Source organism: Solea solea, chromosome 4 (genome assembly GCF_958295425.1).
Source record: "Solea solea chromosome 4, fSolSol10.1, whole genome shotgun sequence".
Classification (NCBI taxonomy): domain Eukaryota; kingdom Metazoa; phylum Chordata; class Actinopteri; order Pleuronectiformes; family Soleidae; genus Solea; species Solea solea.
The window spans coordinates 3,680,181-3,701,647 of NC_081137.1; the positions used below are offsets into that span (position 1 = coordinate 3,680,181).

Sequence of the window (21,467 nt, forward strand, 5' to 3'; positions counted from 1 at the left end):
TTGACACAAATAGGTCCGTGTCTGCGCGTCTCACCGGGTCTCCAACATTGTGAATGTGACCCCCGACGGTCCGCCGTGACCTCAGACATGTTACGTGAGGTTCCGTGGCCCGCTGAGTACAGACAGACAGACAGACAGACAGACAGACGGGAGGACTGCCTTTGTGCACGGACAGCTTGCTCATTTATGAGTGGGATGCTCAAAGGACGAGCACCGGGGAAGGGTGCGAGTCAGGCATTCAGACTCACCAGATGACACGGACGAACGGCGTCGCTCACCATGCGAACACTGTGTTGGCAGAAGCCATAATGCTAATGCACATCTGCCCTGTCGCGAAAGCGACGGGACGAGCAAAAAAATGCCTCATAAACATGTTTATTTCATCTTTGCGGCGATAATTTCATTCTAACGAGAGCTAACGCAGATCAGTGGAGTGAGGGGGATCACATTCACACTTCCATGGAACCCGGGCTGACGCTGTGTGCTTGTGTATTCATACATGAGTGTGCCTCTGTGTGTGTGTGTGTGTGTGAGCAACACATGTGCAGCACAGCCTGCCCGGGGTGGAAGAATATTTGCTTTGCTTATCGCTGCCCTAATGCTCACTGACAAGTTAATAACATCACAATTAACTAAATGCTAAACAGATGCCAGTGCTGGACTAATGTGATTGAGACAATCGGCACTTTTGACGTGACCCCTGTGTAGTGCTGCCATTGGCCTAATTTGCTTGAGTGACATGACTACACTGTGTGTGTGTGTGTGTGTGTGTAGCTGTGGACGTATTTCACCGTGTAAACCCTTCAAGAAGAAGGGGAAAAAGACGGAGAAAGAAATGAAATGAGGTTACTAAAAAGTGCTTCTTTTTCTACCCATCGTAACCTCCTTGTGCTCTTCTCCTTCCCTCTGCTCGTTCTCCTTTACTGTCTCTCCTCTGTTCCTCCCTCCCTCCCTCCCTCCCTTTCCGCAGCTCTCTCTCCAGCCAAACTATTTCTGGCTTGAGAAAAGAAAGTGTTTACTCTGTGGCCGCAGCCTGCTGGAATCACGCTGTGTTCCCACTGGCTAAACCCACTATTGCCACTCCATGGTTTGCATATTTTCCCTGTATTACAAGACTTTAAAAAAGGGCGAAGGGAGAAGATAAAGACAGAAAGACAGAAAAATAGAGTAAGAGAGCAGTCCCCACCCCCCTCCCTTCTATTATATGTGGATTTTCTCTGTGTGCACACGGGGATGATTCATGTTTAAACAGGGACACCGACGGATGGACAACATTTCATCCAAAAACCCGTGGACTGTGGACTTATTTCACATGGGAGACGCAAACCCCAACTGTTGCAAGTGCCACTCACGTCTCGTGTTCGCTGCTCGTGCAGACTGCGGCCTGCGCTTGATGGACTAATGAGCAGTTTTCAGTGCAATTACAACGTGCACATTTACACCAGTGGCTGCAAAACCTATAGGAAATGCATGAAGTCATAGTGGTGAAATCTGCATTTATCCACAAAAAAAAAAGAAAAAACATCCACGCCGTGTATATTTTTATTTTGTTTGCGAGCCACTTTCTCCATGCAAATATTCTGACCTTTTCTCGGTGCTTTTCTACACCAGGCTCCGATTTAATCAAGTGGAATGCGAGTGTGGTGGAGTTTACTAATAAAACACAAGAGCTATAAATTATGGTAGGGACCGAAGCAATCTGATGAAAAGAAAAAAAAAAGAAAGGAGATGATGATAGCTGGCAGGAATACAGAGATAAATACGGAATGGGAGAAAAAGCAGCTCAGAGATCAGAACAGTCGTGTACAGCTCGACGGGAGAGGCTTTACTGGAAATGCAAAGCGAAAATGACACGTCAGAGGTGGCCGCAAGGAAGACTTTCACAATGTGATATTATGGTGTTGGGACAAAATCCACATTAAAGGGAACAGATTACAACTGATATCGCAAAGGAAATGACAGTGTACAGCCGTAATTGACGATAACTCTGCAGACACAGACGCCGACTCCTGGGTATGGTTTGTTCTGTCGTACGTTACAAGGGCTCTTCTGTTTCCAACCAAACTTATGGAGATTTTTTTGAGCCCAGTAATGGCTGTTCATATTAAACAATAACTAGCCCCTAAAATTTTACTGCTCCTTTCAACAGCAGAGCTAACATTGTGTGTTAAAGCACTTAATTGTCCTTGAAAAGAAAAACCCCGAGCTTCATTAATAGGTAAAGAAAGAAAGAAAAAAAAAACTCTTTTTCTGGCTCATAACTTCAAAGCCAGTGTTCGAAATATATCAGCCAATAAATTTAACGCTCGCGTTGACTTTGAGGAAACTGCCCTCCGTGACAACTCGTACGGCACGTCGAGCATGTCATTTGTCATAGGTTGTTGAAACGAGCGGCGCTGAGGACATTCGGGCTGCACACCGGGATTTCATCATGTGAAATCACACGGAAATTTAATTAAGGTTGGGAGCTTTCCCCCTGCTTTTGTTTACATTAGTCCTGCTCCAGGTCTGTCGTGCACACTTTAAGCTTTTCAGGAAATTGGGATAAAAAGAAAATGACCTCACTGGATGTTATACTACTCATTTCTCCAAGGCTGCAAACGGAGCCTAGAGCTGCAGGGCGTTGATTTACATTGTGATGAAAGATAATTATGGAATTATTGATTAACAGCGCTAAAAATAACTGGCCCAACTCCGTTTTAGCCACGGTAACAAGGCAGCATTGGCAGGTTGTTCCATCAGATAATGAGATCAAATATTGTAAATTTTACTCCCAGGATTGGATAACAAATCCGAATTCACACAAACATCCCAGAGCCCAATATTTAATACCACAGTGAATCAGGGCTACGATTAATTAGATTTGAAGGGTTTTTTGTCTCCATTCAGAAGAAGCAACCGACTGTGAATCAAACTTCCCAAGAGAACATTTTGGGAATAAAAATGCGGTTTTGGGGGTGGTTTCATATCCATATGCACAATATATTAGACGTGTCTGTCACCTGACAGGCATATGATGAAATGGAAGACTCCACCAGGAAATCCATAGCTGTACATCGTCGTGTTTGCCTGCTGCTATCAGTGCAGGCCTGGTTCAAAGCTTCAGTGCATAACAATTGGAGGACATGAGGCATAGACAGTATAGCAAATGGGCTACAACTCTACATGACAGCAGTGCTTTTTCTTTAAGGATGAGAGCTCCATGAAAGCCAGACTGACTGTGTTCTTTGCTTACAAGAACCCCGAGGCGAGTCCCAGTTTAGAGGGAGAGAGCCTCTGATGCGATGCCATCCAATTTAGGGGAAATATGTGACAAAGAATTAGCCCTGAGTAGGTGAAATGCAACTCACAAGCCAAATTTGGCTTCTGAATGTTCTGGATTTATTTGATGCGTGTGTTGCACAACATCGCTACAGCGCGGGGGGGGGGGGGCAGTTAGGCGCGAGTGTTTGTGCAGGCGCGTTTGCACCAGTTGACTGGGTTAAAAACAGCCACATGATGTTTTGCTATTAGCTCCGCTGGCATCCCGGACCAGTCACACCCACAAGTTTGCAACAGAGCTACAGCCTGATAGGAATTACGACTACTTCAGGAATGCCTCCACAGCCTCTGGACGAACACGGAGGGTAACACGGAGTAACACAGGGAGAGAGAGAGAGAGAGAGAGAGAGGTGTGTGTGATATACCAAGCATGGACAGTCCTGTTAAGAGAAGACAAAGTGAGAAAGAGAACGGGGGTGAGTCAGACTGCAGCTGATCAGGCCAGCAGAGGAAATGCCACAATAGTTCCCATTCAAAGCAGCAAGAGAAACAGCCACAGTTCCAGAGGCCAAATATTGTCAGAGAACATTAGCCAAGGGCTGAAGTGCTGCCAAGAGGCAGGCAGAGATCAAATCTGGCTTTGATGACCAACAGTAACCCTGTGCTCCTACCACACGCCCACTTTGATGTTTTGCGTCTTTGGTACTGTACACACAGACATTTCTGTGTAAATAAAGCCTCGTTTGTTAAGCCTTCTTGCTCCAACTGTTTTAACGCGGTATTGTCGAGCGGAGCTGCTGTCTGTATCTGTTCCCAAATATTGTTCCGAGGTTTTGTTTACATTGCAGCGGGCATAAATAAATTCACATCTGAAAAAAAAACATGCAGAGAATAAAACGCCCATGAGATACTTTATGAGCCAGTAACAGTGTTTGTCTCAGGCCTCTTCATCTTGCACTGCAGCCATAAAAAGACATTTCAGACAGAAATTGCACAAATGTGTTCATAAATACGGACCTCAAATGTGTTTCTGGTTCAAAAGGCACTTAAACCACATTATGATAGAGAAATTATACAAAGGTGCACAACCTTTCCTTCACTTGTAAGCATAATGGAGCATCCAGTGGCCTTATGTGCAACTACTTTAATGATGTAAAGGTGAAAATAATGTTCATAAATCCCTCAAAAGTAGTCTCACATATTCAAAGAGACACTGAAAGGGGAAATGGTTGGATGGAAATGACGCATCTTCTGAGGACTAAAATGTCTTCTAGGAGGATGAATAATTCAACTTTTTCCACACGTCTCAGTCACCAGAAAGGGTCAAGGAGGAGAGAGAAGGAGACCAACATGTGTGAGGTTGAACAAGTAGCTTCCACTGCACAAATTCTCTTAGAATAAATCTTCCAAAAAAAAGTTAGACAGAGAGACAACAGGAAGGAAGTTGTTTGTTTACCTCTCTAAACTCACGTCGTCACTCATTCTCCAAATGCAACGCACGTGGGAACGACTATACTATTTCAAATATGCTTGGATTGATTTTTTTCAGATACATGAATTATTGAGTGAAACACGGTCACGGCCAACTGAAGTCGTCCCAATCGTGCGTGGAATTCGGAAGTTCAGCGACGGCGGCGATCAATCCTTCCACACTGACACCGCGGAAGGGAAAAAATAAATAAATGGCCACGTGTTCCGATCCGGCGCCAGCCGTGTGATAATGAAGGTGTGCGGAAGCATATTGATCACACGCAATGAGCCGCTGAGGCTATGAATCAGGGCCGTGCGGTGAAACTGCCTCGTCATATTTTACAAGAGCTCATTTCTGGAACACTGATCCCTGAACACATGGATGATTACTATACTATTACTGCTGCTGCTGCTGCTGCTGCTGCTCCAGTTGTCTGGCAGGAAGACACGTCTGGCCCTGGCTGCGGCTGCCCCACCCCCCTCCCCCCAAACCCTTCCATTCGTTCCAGACTAGAATGCCTATATTTAGAGCTCTCCTTTCCGCTGTTATGGCTGTCGGATCATTAGCCTCATTTAACCCTTCTTTACCTCTGGTGAGCTGATTGGCTGAGGGCATGCCCCTTAGGAGTTACCCTCCTCAACTCTGCTACAACTCCCCCCCCCCCCCCACCACCGCAAAAAAAACAAAACCCTGACTTATACCGTCTCAACTTCCCCTCTCAAATGTTTAGGATGAATGTGGGTGGGTGGGTCAGTGGGGGCGCACGATTAGCTGCAAAGCAACGGGAGCCGATGCCGCGAGCCTGAGGGTCACGGTTCTCAAACGAAGGACAAAACACAAGATGATGATAATGATGATGATGATGATGATGATGTGCTATTTTGAGGTTCAGGCCCTGGTCCGAGTGTGCATTAGCAGCACTCTGTGCTCTCATATGAATTTGTTGGACATGCGAGGGGCGAGGCTTAAGGACATTGGCCTTGGCTGACCTCTTGGACAACTATTACTGCACAGTTTTCATTGACTAGTTTGCCTTTAACTAAGATGTTACTGTACATTAAACTTCCATATATGCAGATACATGCTTATTTATCAGTACAGAGCGTGATAGGGTCGACCTGAATACCTTTAAAGTTTAAAGTGGAGCCATCGTAATCCAAAATGAGTTATTTTCACATGAGGGCCTTTAATCTTGGCGTCAGTTTTTGCACTGACATTATGGCGGCGACATGTGACGACGTGATCGGCTTACAAGTTACGACTGGCGAGATGTCAAACACAAAATCACCTGACGAGTCTCCACTGAAGAGTGCCACTGTGCAATTTAGAACGTTTACGGTTGGAATTGTGTAAAAATAGCCAAAGAAACGCGAGTAAAGAAGACGAGAACACACCACATTTGCACTAAATCGTCCAGGACGTACCCCTAGCCCCAAGTACACCAGCTCCATAATGAAGTGGGCTAAATTTGACATTCTTTTCTCCCAAATTAAAGGTTTCATCACCAGCAGTGAAGCTGTTTTGAGTCATCACACATCTGTTGAAGGGGTATTTACTTCTTCCTATTTACATCTTGGCATCTACTTCACCCTCGTCCTCCCATCTTCATGGCTGAGCACTGATAAACAACGTTGCCCTGCCAAGTTTTCTCGGGTTTGTTGATTACTGTTGGGTCTGTCTTGATTTAGGGCAAGTGGGACTAATCCAAGATGATGTGATCTATCAATGTGTCAATCCGTGGCTCCAGTTATCCAGAGAGCGCTGAATGAGAGGCGGGGTGAACGAGCACAAAGCGCACACCACAAAGAAAAAAAAAAAAATGCGCGCGCTGATTTGCGACAAGAGCGACCAGATGATTCCGGTGCCGTCTCATTTCTCCCTCGGCTTGAATTTAACATGATTACAGTTGTGTTTTTGCAGCATTTCCAACATGGAGAACACACTCAAAAGGGGGATTTCTGGAGAAATGTCGGCCCTGACAAAAAAGGATGCTGACGCAGAAGTGGAGCGCCATAATCCTGTTGTATACGGTGATACTTTTGACTGCGTGTGTGCGCCTGTGTGTTCATACCGGTGTGGATCTTTCGGTGGGCCTCCAGGGATTCCTCTGTCTGGAACTGGGCGCCACACTGGTCACAAACTATGGCCTTCTCACCAGCTGGAAAACAAAGACAGACAGTGGACACTTAATACAACATATGGAACGTGGAGAGGAAAGCTGTATCGTAAAAATGAGCACTGAATTATTCTTTCAATTTGTATCACTGACATTTTTAAAGACAAATAGCTGATATAGAAAACTTATACCACACTTATTTATTTCACTTTTTGAACCAAACCTTTTAAAAACAAACGGAAATGACAGAATCAGTATTTACACAAATCAAATCAAAATGAGATACATATTAATATACAATTACTCATTTTATATACTTTCATAATAAAAGAAAGATTTTCATTTTCATGTCCATACATACTTGAAATATGTGCAGCATATTAACATGTGTACTGTATATAATGCATAGGTGCATTAACAGCAGCAGGTGAAACTCCAAAACTAAACCAACACACTCCTGCTTTTGACCCAGAGCCACAGAGTTATAGTTCAGCACTGTTTCCATTTGTGCTCCACCGCACTTTGCTTCCGTTTATGCAAGTAGATCAAGTATGTCGGCCTTCGGCACAGGCCCTGGAATTTTTATGTACTTTCCTTGTACATTTACTTATGAATGTGTACAATAAAAAAAACAAAAAACAGAGGCAATGGGAAACTGGCACGTACACCCACAGGGTGCCGTCGGAGGGCACATCAGATCAAGCTTGCACAAACGACTTTTTATGACTTGGCAACAAGTACTGTACATGCCATACACATCACACATCAAATAGATGCACAAACACACACACACACACACACTTAGCGAACATCTGGATATTGTGTGTGTGCAAAACAGCCAGTGTGTGTTTGTGTGTGTGTCTGTTTCCAGTGCAAGCACAGAGTGATCTCTCCCAACCAGACCTTGGTTTGTTCTTGGCACGGCCTCTTGGGTTACGACACCTCCACAGAGAGAGAAACAGAACACAATGAAAACAGGAAGCCAATTCTTAGATGACAAAAAAAAAAGAAAAAAGTCAGGGGAGCGATGGCTTGTGTGGTTTTGCAACTGCACAGACATTAGGGAACAGCCTGTACTGTAATAAGCCGCATACAAAAAGCAGAAATGACATGGACCGCGCATGCCTCTGTGTGCGTCTGCCAGTAGAGCGATTATGCAACAAGTTATGCAAAAAAAGTGAGCGTGACAGGATCATAAGCCACCACAGTGCAACCTTTAAAGCTCGCAAGATACATCTGTGATACCGCATGATTTATATCCGTGTTAACAACTTCAGACTAAATAGACTGAGCCGCCGAACAAATGTCCCCTTTTTTTAATCGGCTGCATATGCAAGGAGCGTCGGTTGCAGCGCGAGCGTATGGCGGCGCGCCAGTGTCAAATGCACAGAATGAACATATGGACGAATTAGCCGGGGGGAAAGCAGCCACTTAACCTCTGGAGAACAAGACATGTCGTGTAGATGTAGACAGAATCCCCGACATCGCTTGTCTCTCATTTGCATTAATGACATACTGTAGTCCTTCTGTTGTTTCTTTAACGCCCCGTGTTTGGCTCAACTTTAATTATTATTATTATTTTCTTTTATGTACTACAGTTGCACTGGCTAACCTGTGCTGGACTCGCTCCAGGTATTGATCTGAGCTCATTGATCGCTCTTGCAGTGACCAGCTGGGACCCTTTTATGACCATACCAAGTGAAGCTGAGCTCATATGCTACACGTCGACATTCAAAAAAGGAAATGCACAATGTTTTTCACTTCTGACAAACCCACACTAGTGTCCACTGATATGGGCTGTGCTTTATCCTCTAAATTGGGAGCATATTTCAAATTCTATTGCAGAACAAATTAAATCAAAGTCGCGATTGGGACCATTAACTCCTCAGGAAAATGTGAATTGACATAATCAATTTCATTTTCCCATAGACTTCCATTCAAACCTTGTTGCTAATTGCTATTTACACCCTAATTTGTTCTGAATCCATCCATTTTTTTTAATATCCAGCCCATAATCCCAATACATACGGAGATTTCCTGCTTTCCAGCGAGCTACATGGCTAAACGAAATGAATTTCCCCATTAATTTAAACTTGCTTGAACATACAATGAGTAATTCATTGCAGGTTTCAGTTTACACTTTGCCTTCCTGCTACTGGGGGTGCCCCTGAGCAGGGCACTTAACCCCCAACTTCCCCCAGGTGGCCCCCTGTGTAGCCAGTAGATCAACCTGTGATTGTAGCTTCCAGGTGTGAATGTGTGACACGGTTTAATTCCTGGAAAACTGTGTTCATGGTGAAGAAATCTAATTTAAAAACAAAAACTAATGAACTCCAATCAAAGCCTAAAAGGCAAGAAAACCACATTTATGTCCAGGGCTTGCAGTACTGTAAAACATTAGTGATTTGTAGTAAATAAGCTTTATACTGGCAAGTAATGACTCCGCCTCACAGACGGTGGTGCAACACTTTAACAGTCTTCTGGGAGGCCAAGAGGCGTGTGCTAAATGGACCAGGGATAGGATTTTAGTGCAGGGCATGCCCCTGCTTGTGGCACAAGGACATAAATTGTGCAGGAAATGCCTGCATGATGCCTTGCTTCAAGGAGAATGAAGTTGTGCGAGGTCACCGCGGGCACAAGTGGGGAGGCAAAGTTGAGGCGCAGGAATCCAAGGGTGCACGTGGCCAGGCAGCCACCCAGCCAGATGCCCGTCACTCTAGTTAGCCAGCTAAGTGCTAACAGGGGGCCCTCTGCTTGGTAACAGCCGCCGTCAGACATTTTCACTGCCAAATTAAAGCAATAAATCTTGAGGGCCCCACTTTGATTGCAAAAGGGTGGACTTGTTAGTTCGGAAAGACGAGGCGACCGGGATTGAGGAGACACGTACTTAACATCAGCTGATACGCTTGTCATGTGTGTGCTAAATTATAGTCGGCCTGGAAATGAGGACGCCTTCAGCTTTCAGCAGACGTTATTATGATACTCATTTCCCTGTGAGAGATCTTAATTTACACAAACACACGTATATTAAAATGTCGACATCCCCGCCGTCGTTGCTCAATATGCAACAGTAAAAAAAATAAAAATAAAAACACAAATATCATGTTACATCATACTGACTTAGCAACAGCAAACAAAAGCGGATCTCCAAATATTAGTCCACTATGTTTGTGAGTTGTTTTTTTTTTTTGTGTCACATTGCTACAGATTCAGCACTTATGTGCGTGCATGTGCACATCAGGAGGAAGAGATGAGATGGCGATCAGGTGCCGCACGCCACCCGAGCCGCTTCCCTTTTCGCTTCCCTCTCCGAGGACGTTGCACAACTGCTGTTGCAGCGCCGCTCGGTTATTTCATAAAAGGGCCCGTAAAAAAAAAAAAAGAGAACAAGCCAGCGAGGGCTCCCTGCCAATCAAGTAAACTTCCTGCAAAAGCCCGTCAGCGACGAGCAATGTAACCGTCCCGTCCTGTAAACTTGATCTGCCTTTGCAGGCCCTGCATGCCCCCGATAAGACTTTCCCTCATGTTTTAACTTTTTATAACTTCTGGTCATTGAAAACCCTGATGAGTTATTGTTTTTCTTAATCCTCCATTTAAAACGGCAGCTGTAAGTCTAAACTGTAAGTGGAATGTGCTAATGCACATCCGGTTCTTTAGTTTCCTGAAAAGGTGAGTTGTGTAATCTCATATTAACTCGTTCCTTTAGCGCTCTACAGTGCTGTTCCTCTTTGACATGGACTTTGTTCATGCATAAAGTTAAGTACTGTATGAGAGGCGGCAATATGAAATAAAATAAAATAAGTCAAACTGCAATGAAACTGCATGTAAAAATTCCTCTAAACTCATCCCTCCATCTTGCGCCACCACGCTTTGCAGCTTGAATAGACAAACCAGCGGCGAACATGTATTTTGCATTTACTACACAATTAAAAAAAAAAGAAAAATTATTTTTCGCGTCACAGATATCTGCCTCGTCTCGTCCTGAAACGCCGTCACAATGTTCACATTTGTGTTTCACAAGTGCTCTATAAATAAAACACGTTCGCCGTCCACACGCCGTCTTGTTGACTCCGTGTACTCTAACCACTTCCTTGGCGTTTCCAGAGTGTTTCATTTAAAGGTTTTAACTGCTGTGCGCGTTCCCCCAACAGTGGCAACATTTCACCATGCAGACATTATGAGGATTGTGGATTAACCCACCGTGCAGGCCTCACAGGGAAGTGATGGTGCATTCCCTCGCCTGTAATTTCCCCTGACATGCTAAGTGCTCATTCTCCCATTCGCCTAAATAATGTGGTGTGCAATGGTGTATTGTCCCTATTTGCTGTTACACTCATTCCCGCGACTGCGTGGCATGCGAGTTGCAAATGTGGGCCGTCATTACGTTACGACGCGGAGACAAAGACCAGGGGAAAAGTAACCTGAGTGCCCATTTGGGAGTTTGTGGGTGTGATAAGTGTGTTTGCGAGCAACAAGAAAACACTGACGCGCACACACACACACACACACACAATCGCATCATCCAGTTCAACGATGTGATCTCATAATGCTGCCATTCAGAACCTCATGTCACTGAAAAGGATATGTCAGAGGCAGAGACAGGCCTTGTTTGTCTCAGAGTGATCATCCTGTTTTTCTGCTAAAAGACCAAATATTGTTATTTTGGTGACAGCAGCACAGCCCCGGAACCCGATTTGACACTTGTTGTTCCAACCTACTTTCTTTCTACAGGTACGGCGTATATATGCTATAGCAACAGATAACCCCTCCTCTCTTTTCTCCCTCTGCGCTCCCTTGGGGAAAGAGCAGTCTAAACAGAATCTTTCATCAAAGACAATCATGGAATTAAACATAAGAGTCTGTCTCTGCTCGTAGCGACACACTGGAAGTAGGCCAGCATGTGGAACGCTAAACATTTCATCCTGCACACACACAAAAGAAGAGGAAGAAGAAGGAAAAAACTTTCCTCCTTTGCATTTCATTTCATAATCTGACGAAGGCACGGATCTTTCTCGCCGCGACACCGAGCAGATTAATACATTCAGTGACAATCGCGTGTCCTCAGAAACATGGCTCATGAATCTCACAGTACATTTGGCTTATATGCTTGAAAACAAGAGGTGATTGCCACCTTCTGAGGCTCCGTCCTGTACATATTCATAGCATCGTCATTATCATCATCATCATCATCTCTGGACTAACAGTGAAACAGCATTTTTCCACCAAAACAAAGACGTGAAGGTTAATTTGACACTAAAAACAGCTCGAGTTCAGTTTTTTCCCCCTCACTTAACTCCCTATTTAACATTGTTGGTTGTTTTTTTTAACTGCGGGCTGGGATGCCGTTTACAGTACATGTGCATATGTTTCTGCATTGGCTGAATGAGCCGCTCTCAGGAGTCAGGGAGGCTAAATGGGAAATAAAAAAAAGGCTAATTACAGTGTATACATCGATGGCCCGACCAATATCACACTCAGTGGTTTTTAACAGTGTAAACAGGGCAGAAGAGAGAGAGAGAGAGTGAGTGAGAGAAGCAGACAGACTACGGAGAGAAAATGTGTGTGTGTGTGTGTGTGCGGGACAGAGGGAGGGAGGCAGACAAGTGTAGTCACCAACAAAAACATAGCCTGGCTGTTCACTGAGCCTACATAAATGGCTTATGTAAGACAGCACACTCAGTACCAAAAAACAGCAGAAATCCATAAACACACACACACACACACACACACACACACCGTGACACACTCACGTCGGCCTCACGACACGTGTGAGGACCGTCTGAGCTCCGTTCCTCACTCAGACACACACACACACACACACACACACACACACACACAGTACGTCAGTTCTACCAAATCAAAACAATAACAAAAGAGCCAGTTTGATGACATTGGAGGTCATGGGAGTCATTGTCTTATTCCATTAGTGTGTGTGTGTGTTTGTGCTTTGCAGGGAGAGTTTCTGCAACGAGTGTCTGTGATCCATTAAAATGAAATAAAAACACAAAAACAAAAGACAACACACGAGATTTAGCCATATGAATATATATTATAATACACGTCTCACCGGGAGTTTGAACCAGAAGTTTAAATTGACCAAAATTAAAAAAAAATATATGATATAAGTAAACAAAATGAGATATTTTAATGAAAAATAGGGCTATTGTTGATTAATTGAGAACTTGTTTGGTCCATAAATTGTTGATCAGTGTTTGCCAAAACCTGGAAAGAATGATGCTCTCGATTGGTTTTGTTTTATTGCTTTCTCTATCAAAGAAATCCCAAAATATTCACATTTAAGGAACGGAAAATTCAGAACGCTCAATTATTGAGAAAACCCTCGAAACGGTTCATCGATGATCAAAAATGGACAAAAAAAAAACAAGAAGGGAAGAGAATATTTTACCCCGCATCTAAAAGTTGATTTGGTGCACATGCAAATGGAAAAAACAAGCACACACACTCACTCACAGGAACACACACAGACGCAGTATGCTGTCAGAACAATGCGTACAGACACCACACGTCCTCTCCCTCTCTCTCTCTCTCTCTCTCTTATCCCCCCTCCTCCCTCTTCCTCCCCGTCTGCCTCTACGTTCAGCGCTATAACGAGCCGTGCTGTACAGTTTTATTTACACCGACCTCTTATCAGCGGTACAGCAGCACAGAGGCTGCCAATTGGAGAGGACAGGCCACAGTACTGCCTGTACCCTGTGTAGTGAAGTAGGTGTGTACCACCGTGCTCCCAGCACGTTTTTATCAAGGCTCAGAGGGAGAGACTGGGCCTGAGCCAGGCTGCCTCTCAAAATAATAAAAACATACTCGCACGCACGCACACACGCACAGGTCTGCGGCGAGAATGATTAACCGCGTTCTGCGGCACGCACGTACACTCGCCTACAGTATTTGAATTCACTGTAGGCGACGGACCTTTACTTATCTCCCGAGTCATCGTTTCATCAGGAGTGCAGTGTTTGACTGACATAAGTCTTAACGTGCACCGGGGAGCGAGTGACAGATGGCAACAGGCTGGGGGAGGGGGGGTGGTGGAGGCGGGGACGGAGTTCAATGGGAGGAACAATGAGTGCAGAGTTCTCCCTGTGTGTTTTGGCGCAGGATATGAGATAAAGAAAATCATTCGTGTAATGATTTGCCTGAAGATGACAGGGGAAACGTGCAGCACATGAAAGGGTTCGAAAAGAGAGTCAACAAGTGGTTCCATCACACGGCTCAGAGACGTAAAAACGAAGCTTCCTGTTCTTGAAACTTGTTTGCAGCCGTGTCTATTTTTGCACACTTAGATAAATGATGGAAAACCTTGTATTTGAACCACTTGGCCAATTCAGTTCCGAACAAAAGCTCAGCTCTCAAACTAACTAAATGAGCACAGATGCAACCTATGGCATTGAAATAGTGTTTAATAGTGGGACGAGCAACACAAGTTTGTGAAATTAATTTGCCTAACTGGAAATAAAGATCATTTTAGGGTTCATCACATCTTATTTGTGTGTCCAGACACAGCCTAACCTAACTACATGGGTTGCTATAGTAACGAAAAACGCGTATTTGTGAGGTGGCTCTCGAATGCGGATGCAAGAAAAAAAAATGGAGGCTCTCCAAAACAGTCGTTGTGAGTGATTTACTGTAAAACCCATTTCAAAACAAGTACAAATGGGATCTGAATCTGATTTGTTGCTGTTCAGACTGACAACACAAAACAGAAATAAATCCAGAGTCTGAAGAACGCCGACAATAAATAGCGGGAAAAGGATCACAGTCATTACAGAGATGATATTGCAGTTATCATAAAACATCCCGGTACAAAACGCGCGCGCGAGCGCCGCGCACTCACGACACTCGACACAGACGCACGGGCAGGATTGACTTTATGGTGTGATCAAACAAAGTGTTATAGATAAGACGAGACACTCGCCGCGTCACTGCGAGAGGGGAACAGAGGAGCCATCAAAGCGCGCGGCAGCGTGTTTGCTTTCCGATGATATTGTTATTGACGGAGAGGAAGGAGGAAATCAAAGAGGAAGAGAGGGAGTGCGAGGAGGGAGGAGGAGGAGGAGGAGGGAAAAAAAAGAAGGAGGCGGAAACAGATGAAGACAGAGAATATTCAGGTCGCATTTGACAGCTTTACGGTCTGTTGCGCCGAATGGGATGTCTAGGGACGTGGCAAAGCAGACAAATATTGACTCACCGCGCGTTTGCGTGCACGTGTGTAGACAAACACGCACACACACACGCACAGAGGGAAAATACACAAGACACTTTGACACGAGGCCTCTAAATTCAGCCCCCCACTCCCTCCAATATGGATGAGCTCACATTGCAACATCAGTCAGCCTTGTTTTTTTTTTTTTTGTTGTTGCCCAGCTCAACCTCTTAATCCATTTTGCCTGCAAACCAATTTGTTTGTCCAGTAGGTCACAGACAGTTTCCTGCCCTCACTGTTCCCTGTCCTCTTGTACTGTTTGTTTCTCTCCCTCCTTTGCCTTACTTTCTCTGAACGACCAAGCCATTTCCAGAGCTTCTGCCCCCGGGGAGATCGAGGGCATCTCGGTCCACACATTTATCCCTCCTCCTCCTCCTCTTCCTCATCTCCTGCAGTCACTTCCTCTCCTCACCTCTTGTCTCCTTTCCTCTATCTTCATCTCTTGATGTCAGAGAAACCCTGGCTTCGAGTGGTTTACAGCTCTGACATTAAACACTGGGGATGTGGTGCTGACATAAAAGCCTTAAAATATTAAAAATAGACGACATTCTGTATATTATATAATATATATAATACATTATTGAATCATCTTTGTGATTATTTCTTCTCTTTTTATGATTCAGTTCAATGTTGAATATACAGATGTTTGTCTCATGCTATAAATTAGTTGAATTCTTGATTTTATTCTTGTTTATATTGTTTCTTTTGTTTAAGTTGTATTGTATTCAGTTTGATTGGAACACTAACCCTAACCCCAGCTAAAAAACAAAGGAAAGTAAAGAACTGAACTTTATTTTAACTTTTTGTGACCCCGCCTTTCGCCCTATGTCTGCTGCGATTGGCACCAGCGCCCCTGTGACCCTCATGTTGAGGATAAAGCAGTAGGAGATGAATGAATGGATGGACTTTTACATTGGTGATGCCCACAGGATGAATGCAGTGACTGCAGTTACGTCTGTGGAGAATGATGAGAAAATAAATAAAACTTGAATTTTTCCCAGGTGTAGGAACACACACACACACGCTTGCTGTCCAGTAACACCAATTACCCTGCTGTTGCCAGACACTGGCCAAATGTTTCCAAACACCCCCCATCCTCACCAGAACCAGGCCTCCCCCCTCCTCTCTGGCAGCCCCCTGAAAGGTGAAAGGTGCCATGTGTTTTCAGCTTTGCCTTTAACCCCCCTCTGTTTCCCAAAGAAAATGAGACTTTGACATGAATCCACATTCTGCTGCAGGCCACAGACGCAAGGATATCTTCAGGGCCTTATTGGTGAATGTGTGTATGTGTGTGTGTGTGTGTGTGTGTGTGTGTGTGTGTGTGCATATGGGCCACATGGACGTGTGTGAAGACACGCAAGGAAGGAAACAAGAGCTGGATGCACAGAGGAACTAACCCGGGGCTCTCCTGGTGTGAAGAGGCAGGAAGTGAGTTAGGCAGCTCTAAAACGCCAAAGTGGACCATTTCTCACAGGCCTCGGGGATCTGGTATTAATAGATCCTGGTCGGACAGGGGTGGGTGGGCTTCTGGTGAAATATATGCTGACATGAATGACCTACAGCCGCTCCAGTCTGCCAAACGTCTGCCGACAGCGAGGCCACGACGAGAGCTCAAGCTCAACTTTAACTTGATTTCTTTTTCCGTCTAAATAAAATGAAACCGTTCCCTGGGAATTCCTCGCGCGACTCGGGAGCTACGAAGATGTCACTTCCCACAGATAACCTGAGGTTTTCCCCGCCTCAACAATCAAAAAACACACATGTGACATTGAATGATCCACACAGAGATGAAATGCTGGGGAACTTGGCATCTCAGTATCAGAATTTACACCGGAAGAAAAAAAAGGAGCTTGGAACTGCCAGAACAACCCAGTCCAAGGTCAATGTAGATCAACTATAACAAGTACAGTGGGGGGGACATTAAGTTAATGTATAATCTGTTCTAAGCCGTTCACAGCAGAGTGACCAGGAGGAAAACAGTTGATTCAGAGACAAGTGGGGCTGCAACTCTCGATGAATTGATTAGTTGTTTGACCCAAACCAGAAAATATTCACATTTCAGAATCTTAAAAAATCACGGAGCTTGATTCAAGAAGAAAGGTAAGAAAAATAAAAGAAAAGACCCTGGCATTTTGTTTTCTACTTTTCGATTCTTCTTAGCTCAACTCTGAACTTTTCTCTTTTCTTCACTTCCACTGCTTCAAACTCTAAACCCAACGGCAGTTTTCCCCAAGCAATTTGACACAAAACAGAAGCTGGAAACACCAATCAAATAACCCAAGAAACGCTCTGGATATTTAATGTGACGTTCTCCGAGTCCAAAAAGTGTAAGCAGTAAACACACTGTTAAGAAACACTTAGAAATCACTGATATTTACGGATCTTGGCATGTTCCTGCCTTGTACTGGCAACTTCAGACCGCAATGTTCATCTACACCGGGCATATAATACAGTCCTTTCACTCATAAACCTTTGGAAGTAACAAAAGGTGTTGAAACGACGTGTCCAAACGTGAACTATGTCATTAACTTGCGGTTCCGCGCAACCATGTTTATGTGGAGTTTGAGTCTTGGATGGAAAACATTATAATAAAGCACTATAATATAATCACATAAAACCCACATTTCACAAGATTGATTCTCTTGGCAGATGCAGATGGACTCAGCGGAAGGTCCAATCGCGGCAAAGTAGCTCTGGACGATCGCGAACGCTGGATTTACACACGACGACAACCCGCCAGAACTGCGCGTAAATAGCAATGGGCTGCCGTAGCAACCGGTTGATGGAAACCAAACAATGAGGAACACACAAGTGAGATGCTACTGCACTTAACCACAATAGGTGGTTCCTTAGATGAGAACAATACAGATTTGCCTCGTCTTTATTTACTGGTAAACAATTGCAAAAACTAAGCTCCTTAAAGATGGGAAATAACCAGTTCAGTCTGAATTTGTCCTCCCTCCGTGGACGACCGAACTACAGAATAACTAACCTGGTAGTTGTTGACCTGTCTTGGACCCAAGTGTTGAACAGACTCTTCAACTGCCCAATCTAATAGAAAGACCAAATTGCATTTATCCAATGTGTGCTGGCTTCAGGGATAGTTAATAAGACCCTGTGACTCTGACCAGCGGTTGAACCCTTACCCCTGTGACCACCACAGACTGTTGCCCAGCCAGCTGCTGGGAATCCGGCAATTGACAGGCTCTTTACAGTGCTGTAAATGCATTTATAGTTCAAGGGAGGAAGGGATGAAATGGCCGCTGATCAGGGCAGGGGGAACTCATTCTGGCTGTGGTTTGCCACCTGAGGAGGGGTGTTAGGTGGGCTGGGATTTAGGGCCATTGCACAAAATTTAAAACACTTGTTGCCCTCGCTTTTTTAATTCTTCTGCAGTAGCTGCAGAAATGTTTGCCAAGTTAGTGCTGGGGGGGAAAGTGGAAGCCAAAGCTGTCCCTTCATGGGACTTTTTTTACCAGTGTAACAGGAGACACTTTAGCTCCTTCTCATTAAAATGCAGCGCGGTGGACGCACAATGCATTCACTCGGCTGCGCGTCAGACGCTGAGGAAACTACTGCAAAACAAACCCTTTCTCTGTCTCTCTGTGTATGTCCACCCCATGGGAACCAAAAATGTTTACATGAGCAGAAAAATAAAATCATGGCAGAAGCCGGCGGACGCCTCCCCCCTGCTCTGCCTGCCTACACACACACACACACACACACACACTCCCCCCTTCTCTCCCTCTGGTCAATAACCAGTAAAGATTTACTGTTTAGGGCCCATTATTTCCTGCTTTCAAGTCACACATTGTCAAAGGCAAAGCTGAGTTTATTAAGGCTGGAGTCGCAGGGCCAGAATGGGAAGCAGGGACTACAGTGATCACTTGGGCAGTAAAACTGTGACAAAGAAAAATGGAGGGAAGAGTGCAAACTGGCAGGGAAATGCTCGGATTTCCACGCAGCAAAGCTCTCCGATGTTAAGCAGCAAACAGTCCGGAAAGGCTGCACCCCGAAGGGGCGTGATCACACGTCTCTCTGAAAGTATTTAGCAAAGTTGAGTTATTGATGCAATAACCCCAACGACAACTCGAATATTGATAAATAGCTGTTGATCTGAGTCAGTTCAGCTGAGGGAGGAGGGCCAAGAGAAACAACTGGAGACAGAACGCAGATGATAAGACGTCCAAATGGCTCAACAGCAGGAAATGCTTGAAACACGCAGTTGTTTTTTTTTTTTAACTGCACTCAGGTGCAAAGATTTAATGATCTATACTTGTTTATTTAGTTTGATTCCAAGATCTCCTCTTCCACGCCGTTAAATCCTCCACATAAAACTTAATAATGCCGACTTCAAAAGGCCAAATCGGATCAATTAGGGAAATCTCACAACAAGAGCTATTTAGGGGAGTAAATTTCACTCGAAAATACCGCAGAACATGCAGTCATCAAGGCCGGGTTATCTGCCAAATGACACCATACAGAGGTTGCGCTCTCTCTTTTCCATTAAGTCATCTGTTTTTCCACAAACGGGGTGTCAGAGTGGGGATGATATTTGTTCAGCAAAAAGTCAAAAAAAAAAAAAAAGGACAACAATCTACAGTGTTTGCGTCCAAACCTACAGCACAGATGACATTGAGATCCAATTAGTCATCATTTATGAGAGGCTGAGCTCAGCGTTCTCGCTGCCGTCATGGGCCGCTTTTGTTTTGCGCGCCCCAATAAAGTTAAGAGGCATTGCATGCAGAACACACACTGGATTACACAGTATTCCAAAAATAAATGTCCGTGCATGAACTGTACAGCTTTTTTTTCGAGGGGTCGCCAAGGGGGAGCAGTGGAGCCGATCAATGCAGCGGACATTAGGCGGTCAAGTCTGACACAGGGGAAACATACAGAGACAAACGACCACTCACACCTTCAGTTATAGTTGAGCTAACACCAAGCTGCAGGTCTTTGAAGTCGGAACATCTGGTGAAAATGCATGCGCACAAGAAGGCAGAATTAGACCTGAACACCTAGTTTCTCAGCTTCTGCTGATCATCTACTTTTGCAACGTATTGCACACTGTTTTATTATCTTATCCATGAAATCTGCTTAAAGATCTGTGACATTTCAAAAGGTCCGGTGAGTAAGAACTAGTGACATCTACAGGTGGAACTAAAAGCACGTCAAAATCTGATTTGCCTTCAAGTATGATCCATCCATCCATTGGGGTTAGGGTTAGGGGTTAGACTGTAGGAGGAAGCCGGAGAACCCGGAGAAAACGCATGCACACACGGGGAGAACATGCATCATGCAACATCTCCATGTGGAAAGGCCCTTGTTCCGACTGGCTCGCAAACCCCAGCTGTATTATAAAGTACGGTTCTTCTGTAAAGCAAGCAATAGACGTGTTCTTCATCGACGGAAAGTAGTTTTATTTGAACACTTTATCCAAACCTACTTCTGGGTATTTCGTCGCATCCCTGCCAATGAAGCCATGCTACGCTTTACACACTGGAACTTTAAAACACCTCCAAATGTCGCCAACATGATTATTAATATCTTTTCCTCTTCAGATCAAAGTGAAGTGTAACATGCCATAAAAAAAAATTTAAAAAAGAAAAACTCCGCTTCCTGCGGAGTCGTCAGTCTGTGCATGGACCTCGGCATCGCCGCGGATATAGATACAGCAGAGCTGATACTGTAGAGGCAATGACAGCCCTTGGCAGGCAGCCAAACGCTGGGAAGTGTGTGTGTGTGTGTGTGTGGGGTGAAGTGGTGATGTGTGTGTGTATGGGGGGGGGGGCTACAATCAGCTGAGGCAGAAATAGGCCAAATGGTGACTGTACGGTTCAAAGAGTTCGCCTGTCCTCACTTGTTGCGGAGTGGAGTTTTTTTTGTTTTTTTTTTCCCTTCCGTTCTATTTTCCTACTGTTACCTTGTTAGATTATCAGAGAAACGATTTGCTTGGACATAATTTATTATTTCCGTTCATAATGCCTGACTTGTTTTGATTGTTGAGGCATGTTCAGGCCGCTTTCCCAGGAAACACTGCGTTACCCCCCCCCCCCCCCCCCCCCCCTCTTGCAAACCATGAGAAATGTTAGATTTGTACTTTCTTTTTTCATTTTTCTGTTCCAGAGAGAAAAGTGTTCACAAAGTGTCAAAACATCATTTCTAAAATGAAGTATTTGAGGCTAAATCCTTACATGACGGGGGACGGTGTGTAACAGTAAGTCAAGCAGACGAGCTCGAGGCCAAATGTCATGGTATCATTCGAGTTCGTTTTGATGCGACAATATGGGGTGTGTTAATGGATGTTTACGGTGCTGTGAGGACATTTACCCGGCGTGTTTTAACCTGTTACTCTCTTGTGTGTTGACTACACGTCACCGTAATTTCTTCATTTCAGC

General features: G+C 44.6%; 1 protein-coding gene across 2 annotated transcripts in view; it reads right to left on the reverse strand.

The window, feature by feature from the left end:
- zbtb16a (zinc finger and BTB domain containing 16a) overlaps positions 1 to 21,467 on the reverse strand; it is a 133,165-nt gene that overhangs the window by 45,528 nt on the left and 66,170 nt on the right. For both annotated transcript variants that reach the window (XM_058627673.1, XM_058627674.1), the window contains exon 4: positions 6,804 to 6,890. In XM_058627673.1, coding sequence (XP_058483656.1) covers positions 6,804 to 6,890 — 87 coding nt within the window. The remainder of the gene's footprint in view (positions 1 to 6,803; positions 6,891 to 21,467) is intronic.